The following is a 22,407-nucleotide window of genomic DNA, read 5'->3' as shown; positions in this document are numbered from 1 at the left end:
TTAATACTCCAGCCCTCTCGTCCCCCTGGCTGGGAAAATCCAAGGTATGTTCTACACCACCTCTCAGAGTAGTCCCACAAGGTGGCACTCAGAGTAGTCTGACAAGATTACACCAGTTGCCTTTACTGGTAGTTGCTCAAATGCACAGCAGTTTATTGGCTTCTCTCCCTTCCCGATCTCACTTCCTCACTACCCCCTGGCACTTCTTGGATCAGCTCTCAGGTAAACCATTTACACTCACATCCTCGTCTCAGGACTATTAATTCCAGTGTACAGATGAGGAAATATGTCCATAGTCACACAGACAGAAAATAACAGCCAGGATTTGAATCTCAACTAGGAGGCTCACAAAAATAAACAACCTGGTTTAAGGGGGAAACTTTTTTTTTATAAGTAGAAGTTTTAAATTATTATTATTATTATTATTATTATTATTATTATTAGAGAGATTGCAAGCAGGGGAGAGGGAAAGAGAGAGAATCTTAAGCAGACTCTTGTGCTTAGTGCATAGCCCCATGTGAGGCTCAATTCCACGACACTGGGATCATGACCTGAGCCAAAAGCAAGAATCGAACATTCAACCACTTGAGCCACCCAGGCACCCCAGTGGGGAAACTTTGACCAGGTGATCTTACTGAAGCTTTTATTTATTTATTTATTTTTAATTAAAGTCATGTTAGTTAACACAGTATAATATTAGTTTCAGGTATACACTATTGTGATGCAATACTTCCATATGACACCCAGTGCTCATCACAACAAGTGCACTCCTTAATTACCATCACCTATTTTACCCACCTCCCTACCTACCTCCCCTCTGGTCACCATCAGTTTGTTCGCTATACTTAAGAGTTTGTTTCTTGGGGCACCTGGGTGGCACAGTCAGTTAAGCATTCGACTTCAGCTCAGGTCATGATCTTGCGGTCCATGGGTTTGAGCCCCGCATTGGACTCTGTGCTGACAGCTCAGAGCCTGGAGCCTGTTTCAGATTCTGTGTCTCTCTCTCTCTCTACCCCTCCCCAGCTCGTGCTCTGTCTCTATCTGTCTCAAAAATAAGCAAACGTTAGGGGCGCCTGGGTGGCTCAGTCATTTGAGTGTCCGACTTTGGCTCAGGTCATGATCTCACGGTTTGTGGGTTTGAGCCCCACTTCAGGCTCTGTGCTGATGGCTAGCTCAGAGCCTGGAACCTGTTTCGGATTCTGTATCTCCCTTTCTCTCTGACCTCCCCTGCTCATACTGTCTCTCTCTCTCAGAAATAAATAAAACATAAAAAAATTTTTTTAAATAAATTAACATTAAAAAATTAAAAGGAAAGAGTTTGTTTTTTGGTCTGCCTTTTTCTTTTTTTCCCCCTTTGTTCATTGGTTTTGTTTCTTAAATTCCACATGACTTATTTCGCTTAGCATAATGTTCCCTAACTCCATCCACGTTGTTGCAAATGGCAAGATTTCATTTTTTTTATGGATGAATAATATTCTATTGCATATATATATGTGTGTGTGTGTGTGTGCATGTGTGTGTGTATATATATATATATATATATATACTACATCTTCTTTATTCATTCATCAGTCAGTAGACACTTGGGCTGCTTCCACAGTTTGGCTATTGTAGGTAATGCTGCTATAAATATCAAGGTACATGTATTCCTTTGAATTAGTACTTTTGTATTCTTTGGGCAAATACCTAGTACTGCAGTTTCTGGGTCATAGGGTAGTTATGTTTTTAACTTTTCGAGGAACCTCCATGCTATTTTCCGGAGTGGCTGTACCAGTTTGCATTCCCACCAACAGTACAAGCAAGATGGTTCTCATTTCTCCACATCCTTGCCAATACCTGTTGTTTCTTGTGTTGTAAATTTTAGCCATTCTGACAGATATAAGATAATATCTCATTGTAGCTTTGATTTCTATTGCCCTAATGATCAGTGATATTGAGCATCCTTTCATGCGTCTGTTGGCCATCTGTAAGTCTTCTCTGAAAAATGTCTTCCATGTCTTTGAATGGAAGAAGATATTTGTGAATGATCTATCTGATAAAGGGTTAGTATCCAAAATATATAAAGAACTTATAAAAATCAACACCAAAAATGAATAATCCAATTAAAAAATGAACAGAAGATATGATCATACTTTAGTCTCACTCTTCTCCAACGTTATTAAGGTTAAGTAACTTATATTTTGTATTTATATCTATCTCTGTTGGATTCTATACTAGGAAATGCTGACAAATTTGACTNATCTATATATATAAAAATATATATACATAAATATATGATGATTTTCCACAAAACTGATGGGAAGTTACCTTATTATATAGACAAGGGTAAAGACCTTATATCTTGAATAACTTATTGATAGATAATTCTTGATGTTATTCTAGGAAGGGAGTTAAAACAAAATCATTCCAAAAGCACTTTACCTGTACTTTGCTCTAAATTTTGTTTTCTGGATCATTATATTTTTGTATACATTCTTATGTTATTACTTGAGTGAAAATTACTTGAAGGTAGAATCAGTATCTGATTTACCTTTTATTTAACTTCACAACATTTAGTATAAAGTCTTGTATCAGTTGGCTCTGAATAAATATTTTTAAGATAAATAAATGACTATATGGACTCAATGTTTTAGTAAATGGACAAAGACATTTAAAATTAGGATCAATATAGGGATAAACATATCTCATAAATAATTACTATTGAACTTTGAGATTTGTGCTGCTGTATTTCTGTGATCATTGTGAAAAATGACACTAACGCTGAATCTTGTGCCACTCATTAACTTCAGATACTGTTTTAGACCTTTTCTTCAGATTTCTCCAGAATTCTGTTTGAAAGAAATTAGAAATCTAGTATGTGGACCTTCTTGTAGCTGTTTCAGATCCATTGGTGGCTTGACCAAGAAAGAAGCCACAACTGAAAATAGTGAAGCCACTGGGTGGTTTTGAAAAATCTAAACTAATTAAATGGAGGAGAAAAAAACAAAAAGAATGTTTCATGTTCATGTATTTTTGGACATTTTCTCCTGAATTTGGTCCTTCCTTGTTCTTTGAGATTGTTAAGAACACAGCATCATCAGGGAAGAAGCTGATGCTTTTACTTTGTTCACATGTTCTTCTTTTATCCTAGCTTTGTTAAATTTTCCCCAGACTCCATCAGATATGTGGGTACTTAGGGAGTCTATGACCCCATGTGTCTTATGATTTTACCATAAGAGTGGCTGCTGGATAGTGGTATTCTTAATAGTGAGTTCCTGAAATGACTATAATTCAGACTCATCAGAGTCAAGTCTGACCATTGTTACATTTTCAGGGGACATGGTATCCTGAGATTATTCGTACGTGTCAGTTTCAGTAGTTTATGCAGGTGCTAAAGCTTTGGTGGACTCTTCTATAAGTTTGACCCATCCAAACTGGCATAGATCACATGCAGTCAAATATTTAATTATATGCAGTTTATTCATTCACTTGAATCCAGAGGCTGATTTGAATTTTGGTTCTGTGAATGTGTTAATTGTTACCATAAATTTTCTGGGAGAAGATCTCATATGATATTTTCTAAAACCCAGTTTAGTAAAAGGAGCCTAAGATGATCTGACAACAATAGATTGAAAGACACACAATGAAATGAGAAAGATGTGCTCTGTAGCATAAGTAGTCAAGATTTATTTTTCAATTTTATTAATTTTTTAGGATAAAAGTAACGTTTATTTACATAAGAACAGCAAACAAATACACAAACATATGTACCAACCCATCTAAGTAACTACCATATGTTAAGTAATTGTGGTGGTTTACGATGTGATCTCAGGCTGATCTCTGAAAATACCACTTGTGTCTTTACTGGCTACTATGACAGACATTAATTTTCAATGTAATGTTAGGAAAAGGTTAACAAATTTAATTCTTCTCTGAAATCTGCATTCTTGACTTTCTCCTTCCCATATCCACCCTTTACAAGGCTCTCATTTTTAAAAAATATTTATTTATTTCGAGAGAGAAAAAGAGAGAGAGCAAGAGCAGGAGAGGGGCAGAGAGAGGGAGAGAGAGAGAATCCCAAGCAGGCTCCATCTTGGGCTGGAGAGCCGGACACAGGGCTGGAACTCATGAACTGTGAGATAATGACCTGAGCCAAAATCAAGAGTCAGACACTTAACCAACTGAGCCACCCAGGTGCCCCACAAGTCTCTCATTTTTGACATGGAGCCATGTAAAGCTCTAGAGCATGGAGAAATAGAAGCCAGGGGGTTAGAGCCATGCTGTATTGGATTCTGTCACAACTCTTCCTTTCAGTAACTGTGTCATTTGCAGTGAAATACCTTATTAGCTAGAGCCTTAGTTGGAAATTGTAATGCCTGCCTTCATAGGATAATAGTAAGAATTAACCAAAATATATTCGTANCTTGGCTGTGCAGAAGCTTTTAATCTTGATGAGGTCCCAGTCGTTTATTTTTGCTCTTGATTCCCTTGCTTTGGATGTTCAACACATTTTCTAGCACATAAGAGATTTTTACTCTTGGTGCTGTTGTTGCTACTATTTCTGGAGCTATTTGCAGGAACCAGCCCAGAAAAGGTAACCTTTTAGAGAGAACTCTTACAAGTAAGAATGATAATATGGAATTAAGTAAATACAATTATTAAATATGTCTCAAATCTATAAGCATCTGGCAAGGAAAAATCATTTTCTGGTTTTTAACTGATAAGGAATCCAAAACCTAGAGAACTAAAATAATTTTCCCAGAAAGAAACATCTTGTAAGGAAAGGTGCCACAATTTGGGTTAGGTCTTCTGACTTCTAATCCAGTGCAGTTTTCATGATCCATGCTGCCTCTTACATGGAAATTTTAAGCAAGCATAAGTCATTAAGGTGAGGTGGTAAGTAAGTGAAGGATCTGTGATGCATGTTAGGTTAATGACTTCAGTGGGAAAAGCAGCCTCAAAGTCAGGACTTACCTTCTTGGGCCTCCATTGCCTCCTATCACTATCTTGTTAGCTTTCCTGTGCCTTAAAAGACATGATTTTTATATATTTGTTTCTAGTTATTTTCAGTAGGATAATTGATCTAAATGATCTAATCCACCACTGCCAGAGCAGCTTTCTTCTGGAATCTTCATTATCAATCAGTTTGACTTTCCAGTCTTAATTTTTGTTTGTTTGTTTTGTAAATTGCTTCTGAATAGTGCATGTTGATCAGGAGCTTTTCCTGAAGCAAACATTAGTGCTTAGTGAAGGTGGTTGGCTACTTGGGACATCACTGATGTTTTGTTTTAAAACTGAATATTGGCTATCTGGGATCAAGTTTTATAATAATTCTAATCTACCATATATAGCATTAGAGTCAGAATGGGAATACCAATCAAATGCAAAAAATAAGCTTAAATAAACAATTAGAGTATGTTGGTTTGAAGCAATCTTTTGCTTTCTTCTTGCATTGCAGCTAAACTCGATGAAGGTTACTTGTCTTCTGTTCTTCAGAATTTTTAGATTGTCATCCATTAGGAAGCAATGTGCTTCATTTTTCACAAAGCAGTGGTGATAAGCCTGGGACCCTGTTCTCCTTTTGGTTGAAATGTGAACTAGACTTTTACAGCTTTCGAATCATGGCATAGAGAACTCTCATGAGTCCAACAGATCACTTCAGATTAAAATTTTAAAAGAATGATATTGGGGAATGTTTCATTTTACTAGTGATGGGTTGAAAAATTTAAAGCAGATATTTTTCAAAGCTTTATTTTTATAAAAACTGTTGAATATAGTAATATGAAACTTATTAAGATGCCTTAGAGGCCATCTAGCTTGTTGTCTTTTTCTTTTTTTAACTCTTAAAGATTTGTGTTTATTATTTGGTAATTTTCCACTGTTTTTAAAAATTTCAATTCCAGTACAGTTAACATACAGTGTTATGTTAGTTTCAGGCATACAGTATAGTGTGATCCAGTAATTCTAGACATTGCTCAGTGCTCATCACAATAAGCGTACTCTTAATCCCCTTTTATTTTACTGTGTTTTAGGTTGAAAGAGCTGTTTTACTTTTCAAGGTAAATAGCTCAACATTTTGAGCTCTCTCCATAAGAGAAAGATTCACTGAATACAGTCTATTCTTTGGAAATAAACTGAATCTAGACAAATCCTGAAAAATTCCCTCATCTTCCAGAATGTATAATTTACAAGTATAGCACTAAACTTTGTACCTCAGTTTGCAGTGACCCTTCCTGTGATTATTTTTAGCTTATCTTGGCTAAGCCTGAAATGCTACAATATAACACAAAGTAATGACCATAAAGCTCCAGAGAGAAATCATAAATACCAAAGACTTTTCCTTGTGCACCCTTTACATCTATTCAAGAGGAAATTCACTTCTCTTTGATATAGTTCTCTTTTTCAGATAAATGAATGAGGTAAAGGTTATATTATCTTCAAATGTATAGTGTAAGACAAGCTATTTCTGAGAGTTTTCTCTCCTCAGCTGAAATCTAGGCTATGGCTACATGATCTCCATTTGCTTCTTTAGACAGATCTCCTTTTTTACCTTTGTTCTCTCCCTTAGAACTGTGTGCACATTTGGTAATGGGGTTTTGTGGTATTTCCCCCTATACTACTATAGCTAAGGATGTGGTAGTGTTTCTATTATAAACGTAAATTTGCAGAAGTTTTATTAATTTGCATGAAAGTTTAAAGATGTTACTTTACACATTGGATTTCAATGGTGTATTTGTATGTTCTGATTTTTCAAAGTAGAATATATGTACTTTTTTTTATGGTATCTTCTGCTTACTATTTCAGGGTGCCTTACCATTCATGTAAGACTGGGATAGCAAATAGTGTTATTCCTGTTTTATGGTGACCTCAGATGTAGCCCCCAGAGATTAAGTGATTTATCTAAGGTCTTACAGTGAAGGGGCAGTTGAGGTGAATGAGGTGAAGTCAGACCTAGAAACCTAGAGGCAGCTGTCTTCAACCCGGTTGTTGTAAAGCACAGGTGGTAGGAGAATACTCTTCAGGTTTAATTTTTTTCCTTTGGTTACTTTGGTTGATACCCTAGGAAATTAACTTTACAAATGTGGTCAAGCTTTCACCTTCTCGCTGTTTCTCATAAACCACTTGCTTGTGCTGGTGTTTAGGCACAGTGACCAGTGCAGACTAGCAGAGCAGGTAGAGCAGAAGTCGGAAACTCAGCAGTGGCTGCCTGCTCTCTGAATAGCAAAAAGCATAGCTCAGTTGACTGACTTCAGTAAGGAGGAGGAACAGAGAGGGGAAGCCAAGGCCTTGAATTTACAAAGCTGACTCATAGAAGTGAGGCGTCATCCTGGTACAGGGAGGTATCTGGAACCAGCATGGGGAATAGCAGCTTCTACACAGGAAGGTGAAACATGAGAGCTGAGCACTGGGACGCCATGTTGACGGATGCGTGTAGCAGGCAACTTGGCATTAGGGTAGTCAGACAGCAGGGCCACACCTGCTGGGTCCAGTTCCTTGGAGGGCATTTAGCAGGAGTAAGGCAACCTGGTCCATAAAGGAGTAACGTTGTAAGGAGGCTCCCAATGTAGGGGCTCAGGTAGAAAGGACTAAGACAAAAGTGAAGTTACCACATGGGGTTGAGCCTAGTCCTTAGGAACAAAGGAAAACCCCAGTTATCAATACTAGACTAGATAAAGTAAGCACCGAAAACCTGGTAAATAAATTAACTTCTAAACCAACATGGGTTATAGAGAAGATAAAACAGAGTAACATGTGCATTTAAATTTATTTATTGATTTATTCACACATTAATTAATTAACTAAACTGCCCACCTGCAATGTTTTAAAAGCCACACATGGGACTGGAGAAGTAAAATCAAATCAGTTCTCACTGAAGAGCACTTGCTTAGTAGTTTCTCCTCTTCTAGATAACTTTTAGCACAGTTTTCCCAAAATTAGGATTTTCTTTCACTCTCACAGTTAGAAGAGGCAAAATATTAGTACAGTTGATACTCAGCTGTACAGAATAAAGATTAGATATGTGCATAAACTTTCCTTTTATTATCATATTTGAGTTTATGTAGCAATATAGTCCTTCCAAATAATAATCCCATATTTTAGTACCAATCCTTCTGAAGTATTGGCATCATGCCTCATTATATTAAAGAAATATCCATGCCAAATACCTAAACATGATATGGTTTTTTATTTGATCTGCAAGTTGGCAGTAAAAAGGAAATTCATAGTACCTCCATGTTAACTAAATGCCGTATCTACTTAAATGATCTAATATGCTACTGTAACCTACTTATGAAAATAGTAGTTTGCTTAGACAAATAGTATATAAAATCATAGGAACTGTTTCAATGCTGAAATGACCACAGAGCACACAAATGCCAAATTATATACAAAAGATCTTTCCTTCTTACACTCCAGAGGTCTTTGTTAGTGACTCTGAAAACAGCTTGAAAAATATATCCTCTTAGATGATACCTGGTTTGCTATTTTTTCTTAATTTACCTCTTCCCATTATCATTGAAATACAGATTCCATTTTAGATATTTGTCTAGATTTTGGTAGTTGTATAGAGATGTCTTTGTGGTAACTAATGGTTTATTATTCTTTAGTGGTTTGGAGTAGGAAGCTATTTTTATGGTCTTTGACATCTCTTGAAATTTTCAAGATCATTGTAAAGTAATTAATTTGTACCCTAATTTGCCTAGTAGTAACTATAATGAGTCACTAAAGTAAAAATACCTTGATTTTGGCAATTAGTGGGAAGTTCTCCAGTGGACATGTATAGAGTCCACCCTTAGGGCTAAAGAACCAACTGCAAGAGCCCAGGAGGAAGATGTGTGGCAAGTATGGAAAAGGTATGGAGTTTAGTCATCTGGTCACTCATGTGAATCCAGAGTTGATGCAGTTGCCAAGAGAGCAGAGGCAACCAGAGGCCAGGCTGACGGGGCGAATTCCCTGTAAATGGGAGGAATGGCTTTTTCCTAACCTGTAGTCCCATCCCTAGTCTGGTGTCTTGGGGTCAGTTTGGGGTTCTCTAGTTAGCTGTATAAACTTTTAAGTGTTTAAAATTGGAGCTCATTCAAAGACAAGTGGTCAGGATGGAGAGAAAACTTGAAACCATGTTTACATTAGGAAGAGCTGGAGGAACCGAGGCTGTTTATTCTGGAGGAGAGGGTACAAAACTGCTGTCTTCACAGATATAAAGGGCTGTCATGTAGAAGAGAGGTTAGATTTATCGTGCATGGCTCTGGAGGGTAGACTAAGGGCCAGTGGGGCAGATTTTGGCTCAGTATAAGAATAGCTGTCTGCTGGTTACACATGTCCCTGGAAGTAGTGAACTGCCTCCAAAAGTTGTAATTTTGGACTGTGAAGACAACCATGCCTAGACAGATGGTTGCTATTGTATATAGGGTCCTAGGAAAATCCCACAAGACTGGACCAAAGACCTCCAAAGTCCTCCCAGCCCTAATATCCTAGTTCTCTATCTCACCATATCTCTGTCCAGCTTACATATATCTTGATCACCTTCTGTTTATTAAACATAGTGCCAGGGGTACAGAGAACTCCAGGCACTCTGGTGGGAAACCAAATATGCAGCCAGCCACCACAGCACAGGGTAAGGAGTAACCTAATCCAATTTGCATATTTCAAAGGTAGCTTAGCCAATAAGGCTGAGGGTGGTGGAGCAGTACTAACAGTAGACCTCCTGGGGGTTCCTTCTGAGTCTCAGATTTCTCACCTCTTATATAAGGGGCTTAGACTATTCTGTAGCATTCTAAGTGAATAGATTCACTAAGTGTCTTCCTCTGTATTTCCATTTTGGTAGTCAGTCCTGTGGAGCTCTAGGCTTTACCAACCTCTGGGCACAAATGAAGTCACATTGGTAATAATACCCAGATTTCACTCGTGCTGTCTTATTGTGCTGTTTAGGACCTCCAGACCTTTGTAAAAGTCGTACCTAGTTGCTTCTAGGACTCCCTCGGGATGCCCAATGGGAGCTTCTAGCTGAACCCTCCTTCCTGCCCTGTTGTTATCTGAACCCACCTGAGGGTGATTTTTCCTTGTGCCAGTCGTGCCGGAGCTGGTACCCTCTATAATCATGAAGAGGTCCCTGCCCAACATCGTTATTCCTAGAATTACAGCCTTCATGGTGCTAAGGGGACACTGCACTTCTTGAGGTTTTCACTGTAGCATAGCCATACCAGTTCCAGCAAAAGTGGGACTGGAGAGGCTTGCATCTCACAAAATTCCTCTTGAAATAAACTCCTCTGGTTTCTGCCTAGAACTCCAAGGCTGTGGGACCAATAGCTGTGAGAGACACCAGGATTTTCTCTTCCTTCCAGTTTACCCCAAGATGTTCACAGGACCTCCCTGTCCTGGCCAGTACTCCTTCAGCAGAAAGATAAGGCAAAATGAACTATAATCCTGGCAGCTTCAGGATCCAGATCATCAAACATGCCTAAACCTGGGATTATTATTATTGTTATTTATTACTTACGTCTGGCACAGGGCTAAATGCTTTTCATATAGCTTCTCATTTAATCACCCCAGCCTTTGGCACTGCAGACTAATATTAGTATCCTCATTTGTAGATAAGGATGAGGCTAAGAGGAATTAAGTAACTTGCTCAAGATCAAACAGCTGATGGAGCTAGAATTCAAAACCAATCTGGTATGAAATATTCCAGAAACCAAACTTCCAACAGGTCCCTAACACTTGTACGTAAACACTCAATCTTCCTACTTGGTGAACAGTAAGTGCCTACTTTGCTCATTTGTCATCTTTGCCTAAATGCAACATTGGCTTTTGCATCTAGGGCTGGGAAGAAACAGTGGATGCTGCCATTTCCCACCTCTTGAAGACTTGCCTCTCAAAGAGTTCAAAGGAGCAGGCTTTGAACCTCAGCAGCCAGCTGAACATACCCAAAGACACAAGCCGACTCAAGAAACATATCACCTTGCTCTGCGATAGATTAGCCAAAGGTGGACGGCTCTGCTTAAGTACGGATGCGGCAGCCCCACAGACCATGGTCATGCCAGGTAAGAGCTTCATCTGTGCTCCCTAAACACGACTACTTTTCTCAAATTAAAGGAATGCGCCTGAGGTTGTATTTGGGGTTTACATTTCATATTAAAGTGATGATAGCCAAGAAAATTGCTTTCACATTTCCCCTCAGATATCCCAGGGTAACCACTTGGATAAATATTCTTGGGGTATTTGCTTGCTAGACATTTCTAGAATGGTATGTCTTTTTTCTTCCCTCTGCTTTTAAATATATGGGCCATTTTGTTTTGCTTCTAACCAATAAAAAGTGGATTAGAGAATAAAACTATTTTTAAGGAGAAGTTTTACTAAATGCGGTCTCGCGATACCATATTTCATAAATGTAAATAGCATAATACAAGCAGCTAATGTAATCCAGATGAGCTCCATCCCTTCTGGTGTTTGCTTGGATTGTGGTCATCAGAATAAAGGGGAAGAGACAAAGAGAAAGACTGGGATCAGGAGATGTGAACAGGCTGCAGAGTCATGGCGCCTACAAGCCATGGTGGAGAGAGACTCAGCTTGCCCCAACGGGAGCAGTCAGTGATGGCCGTGGGCATCCACTCAGCCTGCCCGTGGTCAGAGGGGCTAAGCAATCAATGGTGTTGCACTTGTGTCCCTCACAGGCAGCAGCTCCCGAGTCCTGCTTCCCTCATAGTGTCTGTCTTTATGGCCACGGCAAGGAACATCACGTACATAAATTAATTAAATGCAGCAGCTGTACTATCTATTTCCTTCTAAAGCAAGGACCGTAGTATCAGAGAGAAGTGGTGTGGTTTTCTCGTCTTCCTTCTTACATGTATTATGTGCTCCTTCCCACCCCCATGCTGATGCTCTTCCCCTTGCTTCCTTTTCCCTTCAATCAGCATTCCTAGAAGTAAAAAGGAATGCAAACGAAAACCTAAGAAGATAAACATAGAGACAGGATAGCGTAATCTAATAAGCACAGACTCCGGAGGCAGACACACCAGTGTTTGGGTCTGCCTTTATCCCTTCCTACTTATACGACCCTGGACATGTTACTTAACTTTCCAGAGTCTTAATTTTTTCCTTGTGACAATGGGTATAATAACGCCTCCCTTGTCACTGGGGCGTTTGTAAAGTACCTAGCACAATGCCTGGAATAGATACATACTCAAAAAAAAAAAAAAAGCTATAATTATTACCATTGTAATATTTAATTATTACCTTTCTTTTAAGTTTTATTTATTTAAGTAACTTCTACACCCAACATGGGGCTCAAACTCACAACCTCAACATCAGGAGTTCCATGGTCCGAAGGAGCCAGCCAGGTGCCCCTTAATTATTACCATTGTGATATATGTGTAATTCAGCCTGTAAATTGGGGGTGGGGAAAATAGCCGGTTTGAGGTCATGGGTTTCTAATCCTATGATTTGAAATATTTAAAAAAGTTTTTTAATGTTTATTTTATTTTTGAGAGAGAGAGACAAGAGAGCCCGAGCAGGGGAGGGGCAGAGAGAGAGAGATACAGAATCTAAATCAGGCTCCAGGCTCTGAGCTGTCAGCACAGAGCCCAACGCGGGCCTCAAACCTACAAACCACAAGATCATGAGCCAAAGTCAGACACTTAACCAATGAGCCACCCAGGTGCTCCTGATTTGAAATATTTTTTACTTTACTTACACATGGAAAGAACCTAACTTTTATTCCAAAAGAATATTTTTAATATGACATTTCAGAATAGAAATGTCTTTCCACCTAGAAACAGTTCTAATACAGTTTGTCTTAATCTAGGCCCCCTCCACCTTGCCCTCGTTAACATCCTCCAAACTGGTCCTTTGGCCTCTACTCATCTGTCTTCTGTCCACTATTACAGGATTATTTTCGTAAGAAATAAACATTTAAGCTTAATGAGATAGTAAATGAAAAACATTTACTATGATCAGCACGTAGTACATGGCTCTCTCTCCTTCCTTACTGATTGGAAAAACAAAGGGGGCTTGAGGGAGAGGGACAAATATGTGAAAAACTGAAGAGATGGGATCAGCCCCCTGATTGGCTGGCACATCTCTGGGAGCCTTGGCAGCCCTGCCTTCTGTTCCCTACCTTCCTGTCTCCCTGTCAGAGCCTCTTTAGAAACAGCCATTAGGATGCCAATGACAATGCTGTTAGCAAAGACCTGGACACCGGGAGAGAACACATGGTCCCTTAGTCACATTTATTGATTATGGAACTTTAGTCATTTGTTTAAATAACTAGGTTTGGAAACAGCTTGAGAGCTGTGTCCATATAAGCCCTCGATGAAAAATTTTTAAATGTGTGGAAGGAAGGGTCGAAGGAAAGGAGGAGGAGAAGGGAGGGAGGGAGGGAGAAATGAAGAAATACAGGAAGATGGAGATGTTTTTGTTCACAAAGCAGGAGCCTGTAAGCCAGGTCTGTACCTCTCATGCCTACTCTAGCCACGTTCAATCCACTGGGGAGGGTTTGGCTTTCTGCTGTGCTGCACTGTCATAGTCTTCACTGCTTCTACTTACTCATGACCCCGTTTTTTACTCTGGTTGAGTGACTCTCTATCCCTATTGCCTTTGATCCAGTCATGGTAGTGAATTTTAAAAAATTGTTAAATCAGTACTTTTTGTTATTAACATGCTCCGTTATTGCCTATAATACCATTCCTCCCTAGAACTCAAATTTTTCACACACTTTTTTCTGTACTTAGCACATTTCTCAGGTGGAAGAAATATGTAGAATTATTGCTTTCTGTAAACAGAAAATGGAGTTAAGAAAAGCTAAATATCTTGCCCAGAATTACATGGTGACCAGAAGGGTTATGTCTAGAATCTAATCTAGACTACCGTGCTTCCCTCTAGACCACACAGACCATAATGGTACAAATACATTTCTAGCCCAAGCTTTCTCCGTGTAAGCTGTTCTTGATCTGCCCTTCTTTTAACTTAAATTAGTCTAGCAGTGTGGGGGAAAGAGGGCAGAAATAGTTTCACATGGTGTCTCTGCTGTGAGGAATATGTTAAAGATTTGTCTTTGCTTGTGGTTTATTTTTATCATCTCCATAGGTGACATGATACCATTATCGCAGAGATAATTAGAAATGCTGTGTTATTTTCTACTTCAAGCCAGTAATTATGCAATTTACAGTGTTAGTTTAGCTGTAGTCGTTTCAGAATACACGAAGGTAATGTGGCACATTAGTAAGGAGTGGTTTCCTGAACACACAAGTGCACGAGCATTTTTCGCAGACATGAGCTTTTCTTAAAAGCTGGATAGGAACTCAGAAATCATCTGGTTCACCTCCCTCACTTAACAGCTGAGGTAACCGAGGTCTAGGAAGATGAAGCGACTTAGCAGTTGGTATTAAAAGGCAGGAGTATGTGTAATTTTACCATGTTCCCTATTAAATTGCAGATGGATAAACATCTCAGAATAAAAAATCCTTGGTCTTTTCTAGCCTCATGACTTTATGAGCCCGGCACCTTGGATGTGCCCTTGCTCCAGTAAAGGCCACGATGACAACATCCTCCCTGGCATCCAGAGTTTGAAAATCTTTCCCACTGGGAACTACCTTATGGACTTTTTGCCTCACATTTCCTCTGTTTGCCTTTATCAAACTTCAGATTCTCTATCAATATTTATCCTACTCCTTTATGGGTAAATGTGGGTTTTTAAATTTAAATTTAAATTTTTATTGGAGAGCCATCAAACTTACATGTCTCCTGCCTATATTTCTGGTATTCACATTTTTTTCTGCTGGGGAATATTGCACTTTCATTAAATGTCTTCTTTCTAATCTCAGCTGTGTGCAACCCCTTAGGGCAAGAGTCACAGGGGACCAGGACAATGTTATTAAAAATCTGGATGCGAGGGGCGCCTGGGTGACTTAGTCGGTTAAGCGTCCAACTTTCACTTGGGTCATGATCTCGCGGTTCGTGGGTTCGAGCCCCGCGTCGGGCTCTGTGCTGACTGCCAGCTCAGAGCCTGGAGCCTGTTTCAGTCTGTGACTCCCTCTCTCTCTGACCCTCCCCTGCTCACACTGTCTCTCTCGCTCTCTCCTAAAAATAAAAAAATAAAAATAAAAAAAAATCTGGATGCGAATGCCTGTAGTGGCCGAGCTGGCTTTCTTATACATGTTTGTTACCTGCTTGTCCCTGCAGGTGCTTGAAGCGGAGAGATTCGCCTTAGATTGCCAGAGGCTTCCTTTTATGACCTCACTGTCTAGTTTGATATTTCAGGGGCTCTAATTATAGCTAAGACTTGACTTTCTCAAGCACATTTATGCAAAACTTAATGCATATGTGGGTGGTCCTAATTTATAGTATTTGTAGGCAAATTATTTTATTTTATTTTTTTATTTTTTATTATTATTATTTTTTTACCTCAAGCATCGATTTTATTTTATTTATTTATTTTTTAACAAATAGTTTATTGTCAAATTAGTTTCCACATAACACTCAGTGGTCATCCCCACAAGTGTCCTCCTCCATGCCCATCTCCCCCTCCCCCCCACATCCATCAGTCCTCAGTTTTTGTCAGCATTCAAGAGTCTCTCATGGTTTGTAGGCAAATTATTTTAACCTCATGAATCCTGGAGCTTTTTTTCATCATTTCTGTATGGGTTTTTAACCTTCATGTGTCTAGTTGATGCTTTGCCCCCCCAAGCAGCAGAATGAGTTAATGATGACCCATCAGCTGGAAGCTTGGAGAGCAAATGGTGTGGGCCCCACAGCAGGGCAGGTAGAGTAAGCGGGGCAAGAAAAAAAGGCTTAAGGACAATCCAGCCTGGTCAGGTGCCTCAGGGGAATATTCTCTTAATGTGATCAAATGAGTCAGAAGTTATAATGGGCCATAGCTTCCGCTGTATTTGGTTTGGCACTGCCGGATTCCCATACTCAGGGAAGCTGATTTGGGGTGGGGGAAGGAAACAGACAGTTTGACAAATAAGATGAGGCTTTTCTCAGGGATGGGTCAGAAAGCTTATTTTGAGATGTGGTATGAACCACCACAAAATTGGTGTCTTGTACGTCTATTACTCTATTAAGTGGGTAGAAGAAAATGGAGAATAAAAATTTGAATAAGGTACCTTTCTAACCTTTGGGGAAGTATATTTAAAACTCCCACCTTTTAGTATTTTAAACTTGAGTTAATGACCTTTTTGCCTTAAGGGTATGATGTTATTTTGAGGCTTCTTCCAAATGACCCATTCGAGTAGTATTTTAATTTAAGCTTCTGAGGCCTCACTTTAATACTTGGTAAGACATTTGGTGTTTACTTTCATATTGTCAATGTGATTTAGCTATTGGTTTTACATTTTATTTGAACTTTTAGAAGTTTGAAGTTTTTCATTTAAGAAAGTTAGACAAATTCAACATAGGAAAGGCTTTGAGAAAACTCACTAAATGGCTTCTGAACCTATTTATTCATTTTTTTTAAAAAAAGGACTGAGTTCCAAAATGGTGGAATACAGTTGACCCTTGAACAACACAGGTTTGAACTGCACGGATCCACATTCACGTGGAATTTGTTTTTTATGTACAGTGCTGTAAATGTATTTTCTCTTATGATTTTTTTAAAGTTTATTTTAGTTTTGAGAGAGAGATAGAGAGTAACTGGGGGAAGGGCAGAGACAGAAGTAGATAGGATCTCAAATGTAACTCATAAGAAGGGAGCATGATAGAAAGTAGCCTGAAGAAAATAACTATAATTGTATCAGAAATGGTGGTAAGGAAAAAACAAGGACTAACATCATAAATCAGGAAAATTAATGGTTTTTTATTCCCATAAGGAAATAAGTTGTTCAAAGGCAATGACCATGCATTTATGGGGTTATTTGTATTTCTGATCTGAAAAATGAGCCCAAGTCCCAGGACTCCTTGAATAAATGTATGCAGCTAGTTCACGGACTCTGCCTCCATCCCATCTCCTTTTCTGCATCTCGTCCCTGAAAGTAAGCCAAATTATGCCTATTATTGATCTCTGAGTAATGTTTTCACCCTTTCTTGAGTGACTTCATAGTTGCTAAATCTGGTGAACACTTTGCCTACAACTCATTTGGCTGCTCTGTACCTTTTTACACTGAGACCATTTCCTTAGAACATTCTCATTCCTTGGCTTTTCGTTCACTATTGGAATCTGTCCTTGTCCCCTCAGGCCTGTCTTTTCCAATCTGCTTTGTGGCTTCTTGTTCCTTTTCCTGTCTCTTGACTATTGGTATTCCATCTTCATGCTATCCTGGATGGTCTCATTCACAGTATTCCATGATTTCTAAGTTTGGACCTTTCTGTCTGGCCTCCCTTCCAGGTTTCACATGTCTCCATCAATACCCCACAGGCCTCTCCGCCTGCACATGCCTGAACTCACCTGAACTCACTTCCTTCTGCAGATCTCGTCTCAGTGGATGATGTTACCCGAAATCTGGGCCAGGGGCCTCAGAACAGCTTTGACTCCCTGTTGCCTTTACTGCCCATATGCAGTCAGTCACCAAAACTTGATGCTGACATGCCCTAAATATATCTCTTTTCACTGTCCACACTGCTATTACCTAACTTAATGCCCCTGTGTTCTAGTCAGGCTCTTAGAATGACCTCCCAATAGTCTTCCTGTATTAACATTCCTCCCTTATTTTTAGTACTACCATAAAAAAACAAACAACTTGTGATTGTTCATAGCAGCATGATAGCCAAAAAATGGAAATAATCCAAATATTTGTCAGTTGATGAATAGATAAATAAATGTGGCATATACATTCAGTAGAATATTCTTTAGTAGCAATATAAAGAACTACAACATGAATGGACCTTGAAAACATTATGCTAAGTGAAAGAAACCCAGTTCAAAAGGCTATATATTATATGATTCTAGTCACATAAAATGTCCAGAATTGGTAAATTCATAGAGGCAGAAAGTATATTAGTGGATGCCTAGGGCTGGGGGTGAGGTAAGGGTGGAGAAATGGATAGTGAGAGCTAAAAGGTATGGGATTTCCTTTGGAGTGAGAAAAATATTGTAAAATTAGGTTGCACTGATGGCTGCACAACTCTGTGAATGTGCTAAAAACCACTGAATATATATTTTAAAAATGTAAATTATATATTTGAATTGTATTGTAATAAAATTATTAAAAATAACACATTTAATACACAGATAAAAAATGTTTTGTAGAAATTTAGGGGATAATAAGATTAAAAATCACTAATAATCTAACCACCCTGAAATAAATAGATATAAATTCTACTATATTTAAATTTATGTAGTGTATGTACATCAGTGTATTCTATGTGTGTGTCAGTGTATACATATCCTTCCAATCTTTTTTCTTTGCATATATGTATTTTTGTTTTCTAAAATTGGGTCATACTGTACCTACTGCTTTATAACCCACTTTAAAAACTTTCATTATATCATTATTGCTTTATTAAATATTATATATTATTTTAATAGCTACACACTTAATCAGCCCCCTTTTGTCAAATATATAATTTTTGATTTTAGGATGATAAATAATTATTTAGTAAATATTTTTTGTAGCTAAATCTGTGTGCATCTGTAATGAATTTATAGTTTTCCATGAGTATGAGTTTCTTTGCAAAAATAGAGATCTGGGTATGTTACCTACCTGCTTGAAAATATTCTACAGCTCCCTGTTACCTACCATATTAAATCAAAAGGCGTAAGCCTGAAATACAGCATTCTTTATGAAATAGACCAACATTATCCTTCTAGCTGTTATCTCCTACACTTTTATCCTTAAGATCCTTTACTGATACTGAATCAAATACGCCATGCTTTGCAGGCTTCTATAGTTTTTCTTGGCTTAGAGAGTCTGTCTTTAACTGGTAGTAGAATTACCGCTAATTTCTGAAATGATGTTCCACAAAGCATAAAGGCCCAATCTTCAAATACAGTCACATGTGGGGCTAGGACTTCAATCTGTGAATTTTGGGGAGGTCACAATTCAGTCCATAACACTCCCAGATAGAAGGTATACATGCATGGAAGTCTCAGTATGTTATTCTTCTTTGTGACCTCAACACCCCACTTACGCCTGGCACATATGTACGTATATAGTTGATTCCCACTATATATTTTTTAAACTTCTCATTTTGAAATAATGTAAAATACCTATAATATTTTGAATAGTGGATTCATAGGAAGATGTAGAAATCCTGCCTAGAATTCCATGTTCCCTTCATTCAGCTTTCCCTAGTGGTGACATTTTATAGAACTGTAGTACAGTATCAAAAATAGGAAATTGACGCTAGTATACCTTACGTTTTTAAAATGAACCAGTGGAGCTTTTTATTAAAAGGATAAGTCTTGGAGTAGGTATAAGTTTTGGGCTTTTGAAAAGGGTGGTGGCAGATATTATGCATAGAGTTAGTAAAGCAAGCAGATGTGGGTCTATAAGTAAACTGGCTAAGTTTCATATTAGAAATTCAGTTGAGTAGATCTGTAAACACTAATTAATATAAGAACTTGAAAAGCTAGATAAGAGAGATTACATAATGCAGATGTAATGGGAGCTATTATAGGTTCATAAACTGTACATGGCTTGTAAAAAGCAGTGTTCTAGAAGTACTAATGTGACAGTGGTATGCAGGATAAGGGACGTATGACAAACACAGAAGAATACAGATAGTCCATCATGTTTTTTCAGTTGCCATTGATAGAAATGATTAAGTTAGCAAGTGCATTTTGTTTGTTACAGATAATGTGCTTCATTTCAAATATGCTTGAGACACATCCAAGAAGGGATGTGTGTCAACAGCTGGATGTGAGATATTCTAGCTTAGGGGAAAGATGGAGGCCTACAAAGTAGATTTTAGTATCCTGAGCTTAGAGTTCATCATTAAAGCTTTGCAACTGGATGAAACCTCCAAGGGTGTGCATATATGCATAGGGAGAGAAACAGTGGATTTGGGATTTAACTGTGAGCCACAAATCTGATTCTGTGGAGAGGAGTGAATTTTAAGCAATTCCAGAAGTGATGCCAGTACTCTCAAGGATAGAAGAAGCTTAAGCAAAGATCCTTCCATAACTGGAAGGTGCAAGATGGAAGAGGTAGTTTGTATTTCTTTTTCTTTTCCTCTGTTCAAAAACTATGTTTAGGGACTTGGTCAGTTAAGCATCTGACCTTGGTTCAGGTCATGATCTCAATGTTTGTGGGTTTGAGCCCTGCATCAGGCTCTTTGCTGACAGCTTGGAGCCTGGAGCCTGCTTTGGATTCTGTATCTCCCTCTCTTTCTGCCCCTCCCCTGCTCATGCTCCATCTCTCTCTGTCTCTCAAAACTAAATAAATGTTAAAAAAGTTTTAAAGGATGTTTAGAGGTGTTTGAGGGTCAGGAGGTGGTGGCAAGATGAGAGTGCTAAAATGCTCTCCCATGTTAAATGGGAAACTTTGAGGAGGCAGAGGAGTAATCTGGAATATAGGTAAACTTTAATGAAGCCCAGCTGCTGAGTAAAGTTTTATAATGATCTGAGAGAGATCTGGAAGGGGTGAATGGTGAGACAGTAAACTAAAATGATTTGCAAGAGCCACTCTGGGAAGGACAAGTCAGCCATTTAGTAATTGTGCAGATACTTATTCATTTGGAGCCATAGTTTCCTCACTTGAAAATCTGGGATAACACCTCCTTGTTTTGAAACATCAAAACCTTTCAAAGTTGTTTTGAACATCAAGCTGTATTGTATACGGAAAGAAAACATTCAGTTTTTAGTAGGATGCTCCTTCTTATCCATTGTAATAAGGAGTCCATAATGGGATGAATGGAAATTTAGTGGAAGAATATTTGAATCCAGGATTAAAGTTGTATTTGACAGGAGAAGCAATTAGGAGTAACTATAGGGGAAGGTCTACCATCAAAGACCTAACAGAATACCATTCTCCCTGTGTGTACTTAGCAAATACTTGTTGATAGACAAGCTGGCCGGTAACTAATTACAATGTGATGACCAAAGCCCCGTTCTTGGAAGTAGGATTGTTAATACAAGAATAAAATACCAGGGGAGTTTGAGGAATTTCCTTCCTTGCAGATGTTTAAACTAATGTGGATACTCGACAGTCTAAAGATAATTTGGGAAAAACCCTGCCTGAAAGCAGGAGGATAAATCAAATAACTTTTATTTTATTTTTTTAATGTTTTATTTATTTCTGAGGGAGAGAGAGAGAGAGAGACAGCGTGAGCAGGGGAGGGTCAGAGAGAGAGGGAGACACAGAATCTGAAACAGGCTCCAGGCTCTGAGCTGGCTGTCAGCACAGAGCCCGATGCGGGGCTCGAACCCACGAACCGTGAGATCATGACCTGAGCCAAAGTCGGACGCCCAACCGACTGAGCCACTCAGGCGCCCCTTAAATAACTTTTAAAGCACATCACTATACCTCTGCCTTTAGTCATGTCATATGGACAAATCTGTAAAATGCCCATTGTACCCTCACCCAGCTATAAATGTGAACTGTCTTTTCTGAGAAGAAATACTACAATAGAAACCCTAACTCTGTGTAATTTGTGGCATCTTTAAAAATAACATAGGTTGGCCAAAAGAAAGAGGATCTCAATACTCTGGAGCATCCCTCAGGAAGATATTTATCTCTGAGGCTTGCATTATTTAAAAAAGAACTTTTCTTACATATTCTATTCATATTTGGGGCTGTTTTGTCTTCAAATATGGGGATAAAAATTGGCATTTATTCCAGCAGTTGCTAATATGAAGGGATTTCTACAGATTCACCACAAACTGGTTAATAGTCCCCTTGGCTTTTACCCCACTTCAGCTTTTGCTATCTCAGTGGCTCTGTCTTCCGCAGTAAGGTTTTACTGATTCACCTCAAAGTTGTAACAGACGTACTTTCTCTTTTCTTCCCTTCAACTTTTACACCCAATACCCACTATCTGTCCAGGGAATTGCATCTTCAACAATAAGAAAAAATTTTTGGGATGCCTGGATGGCTCAGTTAGTTAAGCATCCAGCTTTGACTCAGGTCAAGATCTCTATGCTGACATCTCAGAGCCTGGAACTTGTTTAGGATTTTGTGTCTCCCTCTCTCTCTGCCCTTCCCCGGCTTGCCCTCTCTCTCTCTTTCAAAAATAAATAAAGAAATATTAAAAAAAATTTTTTAAGTATACATATCTCTGCTTCCATTGTAAATTGATGAATATTATTAAAGTTGTATTTATTATTTTTTTCATTTTCCTTTAGATTTTAGGGTGGCTGGGTAAAGTATTTCAAGTGCTTAAAAGCAATTCACCAATCAGTGGCTTACATGAGAAAGTCGTTAAAAGTTATTTTATATAACATTATTTTCAGTTAAAAATGTTATACATATGCATAATGTTTCATTTAAAAATGTTAAAACATATGCAAGATAGATTGGCCAGTCCATACAGTTTGGCCCTTCCTATGTCTTAGTCATTTTT

At 38.5% G+C, this 22,407-nt stretch overlaps 1 protein-coding gene across 2 annotated transcripts in view; it reads left to right on the top strand.

Moving 5' to 3' along the window:
* Nucleotides 1-22,407, top strand: part of BBS9 (Bardet-Biedl syndrome 9) — a 450,363-nt gene that overhangs the window by 375,517 nt on the left and 52,439 nt on the right. For both annotated transcript variants that reach the window (XM_077775407.1, XM_077775408.1), the window contains exon 21: nt 10,793-11,015. In XM_077775407.1, coding sequence (XP_077631533.1) covers nt 10,793-11,015 — 223 coding nt within the window. The remainder of the gene's footprint in view (nt 1-10,792; nt 11,016-22,407) is intronic.

This window comes from Crocuta crocuta, unplaced genomic scaffold, assembly GCF_008692635.1.
Source record: "Crocuta crocuta isolate KB4526 unplaced genomic scaffold, BGI_CrCroc_1.0 scaffold197, whole genome shotgun sequence".
NCBI lineage: Eukaryota > Metazoa > Chordata > Mammalia > Carnivora > Hyaenidae > Crocuta > Crocuta crocuta.
This window is presented reverse-complemented; position numbering and strand designations above follow the sequence as displayed.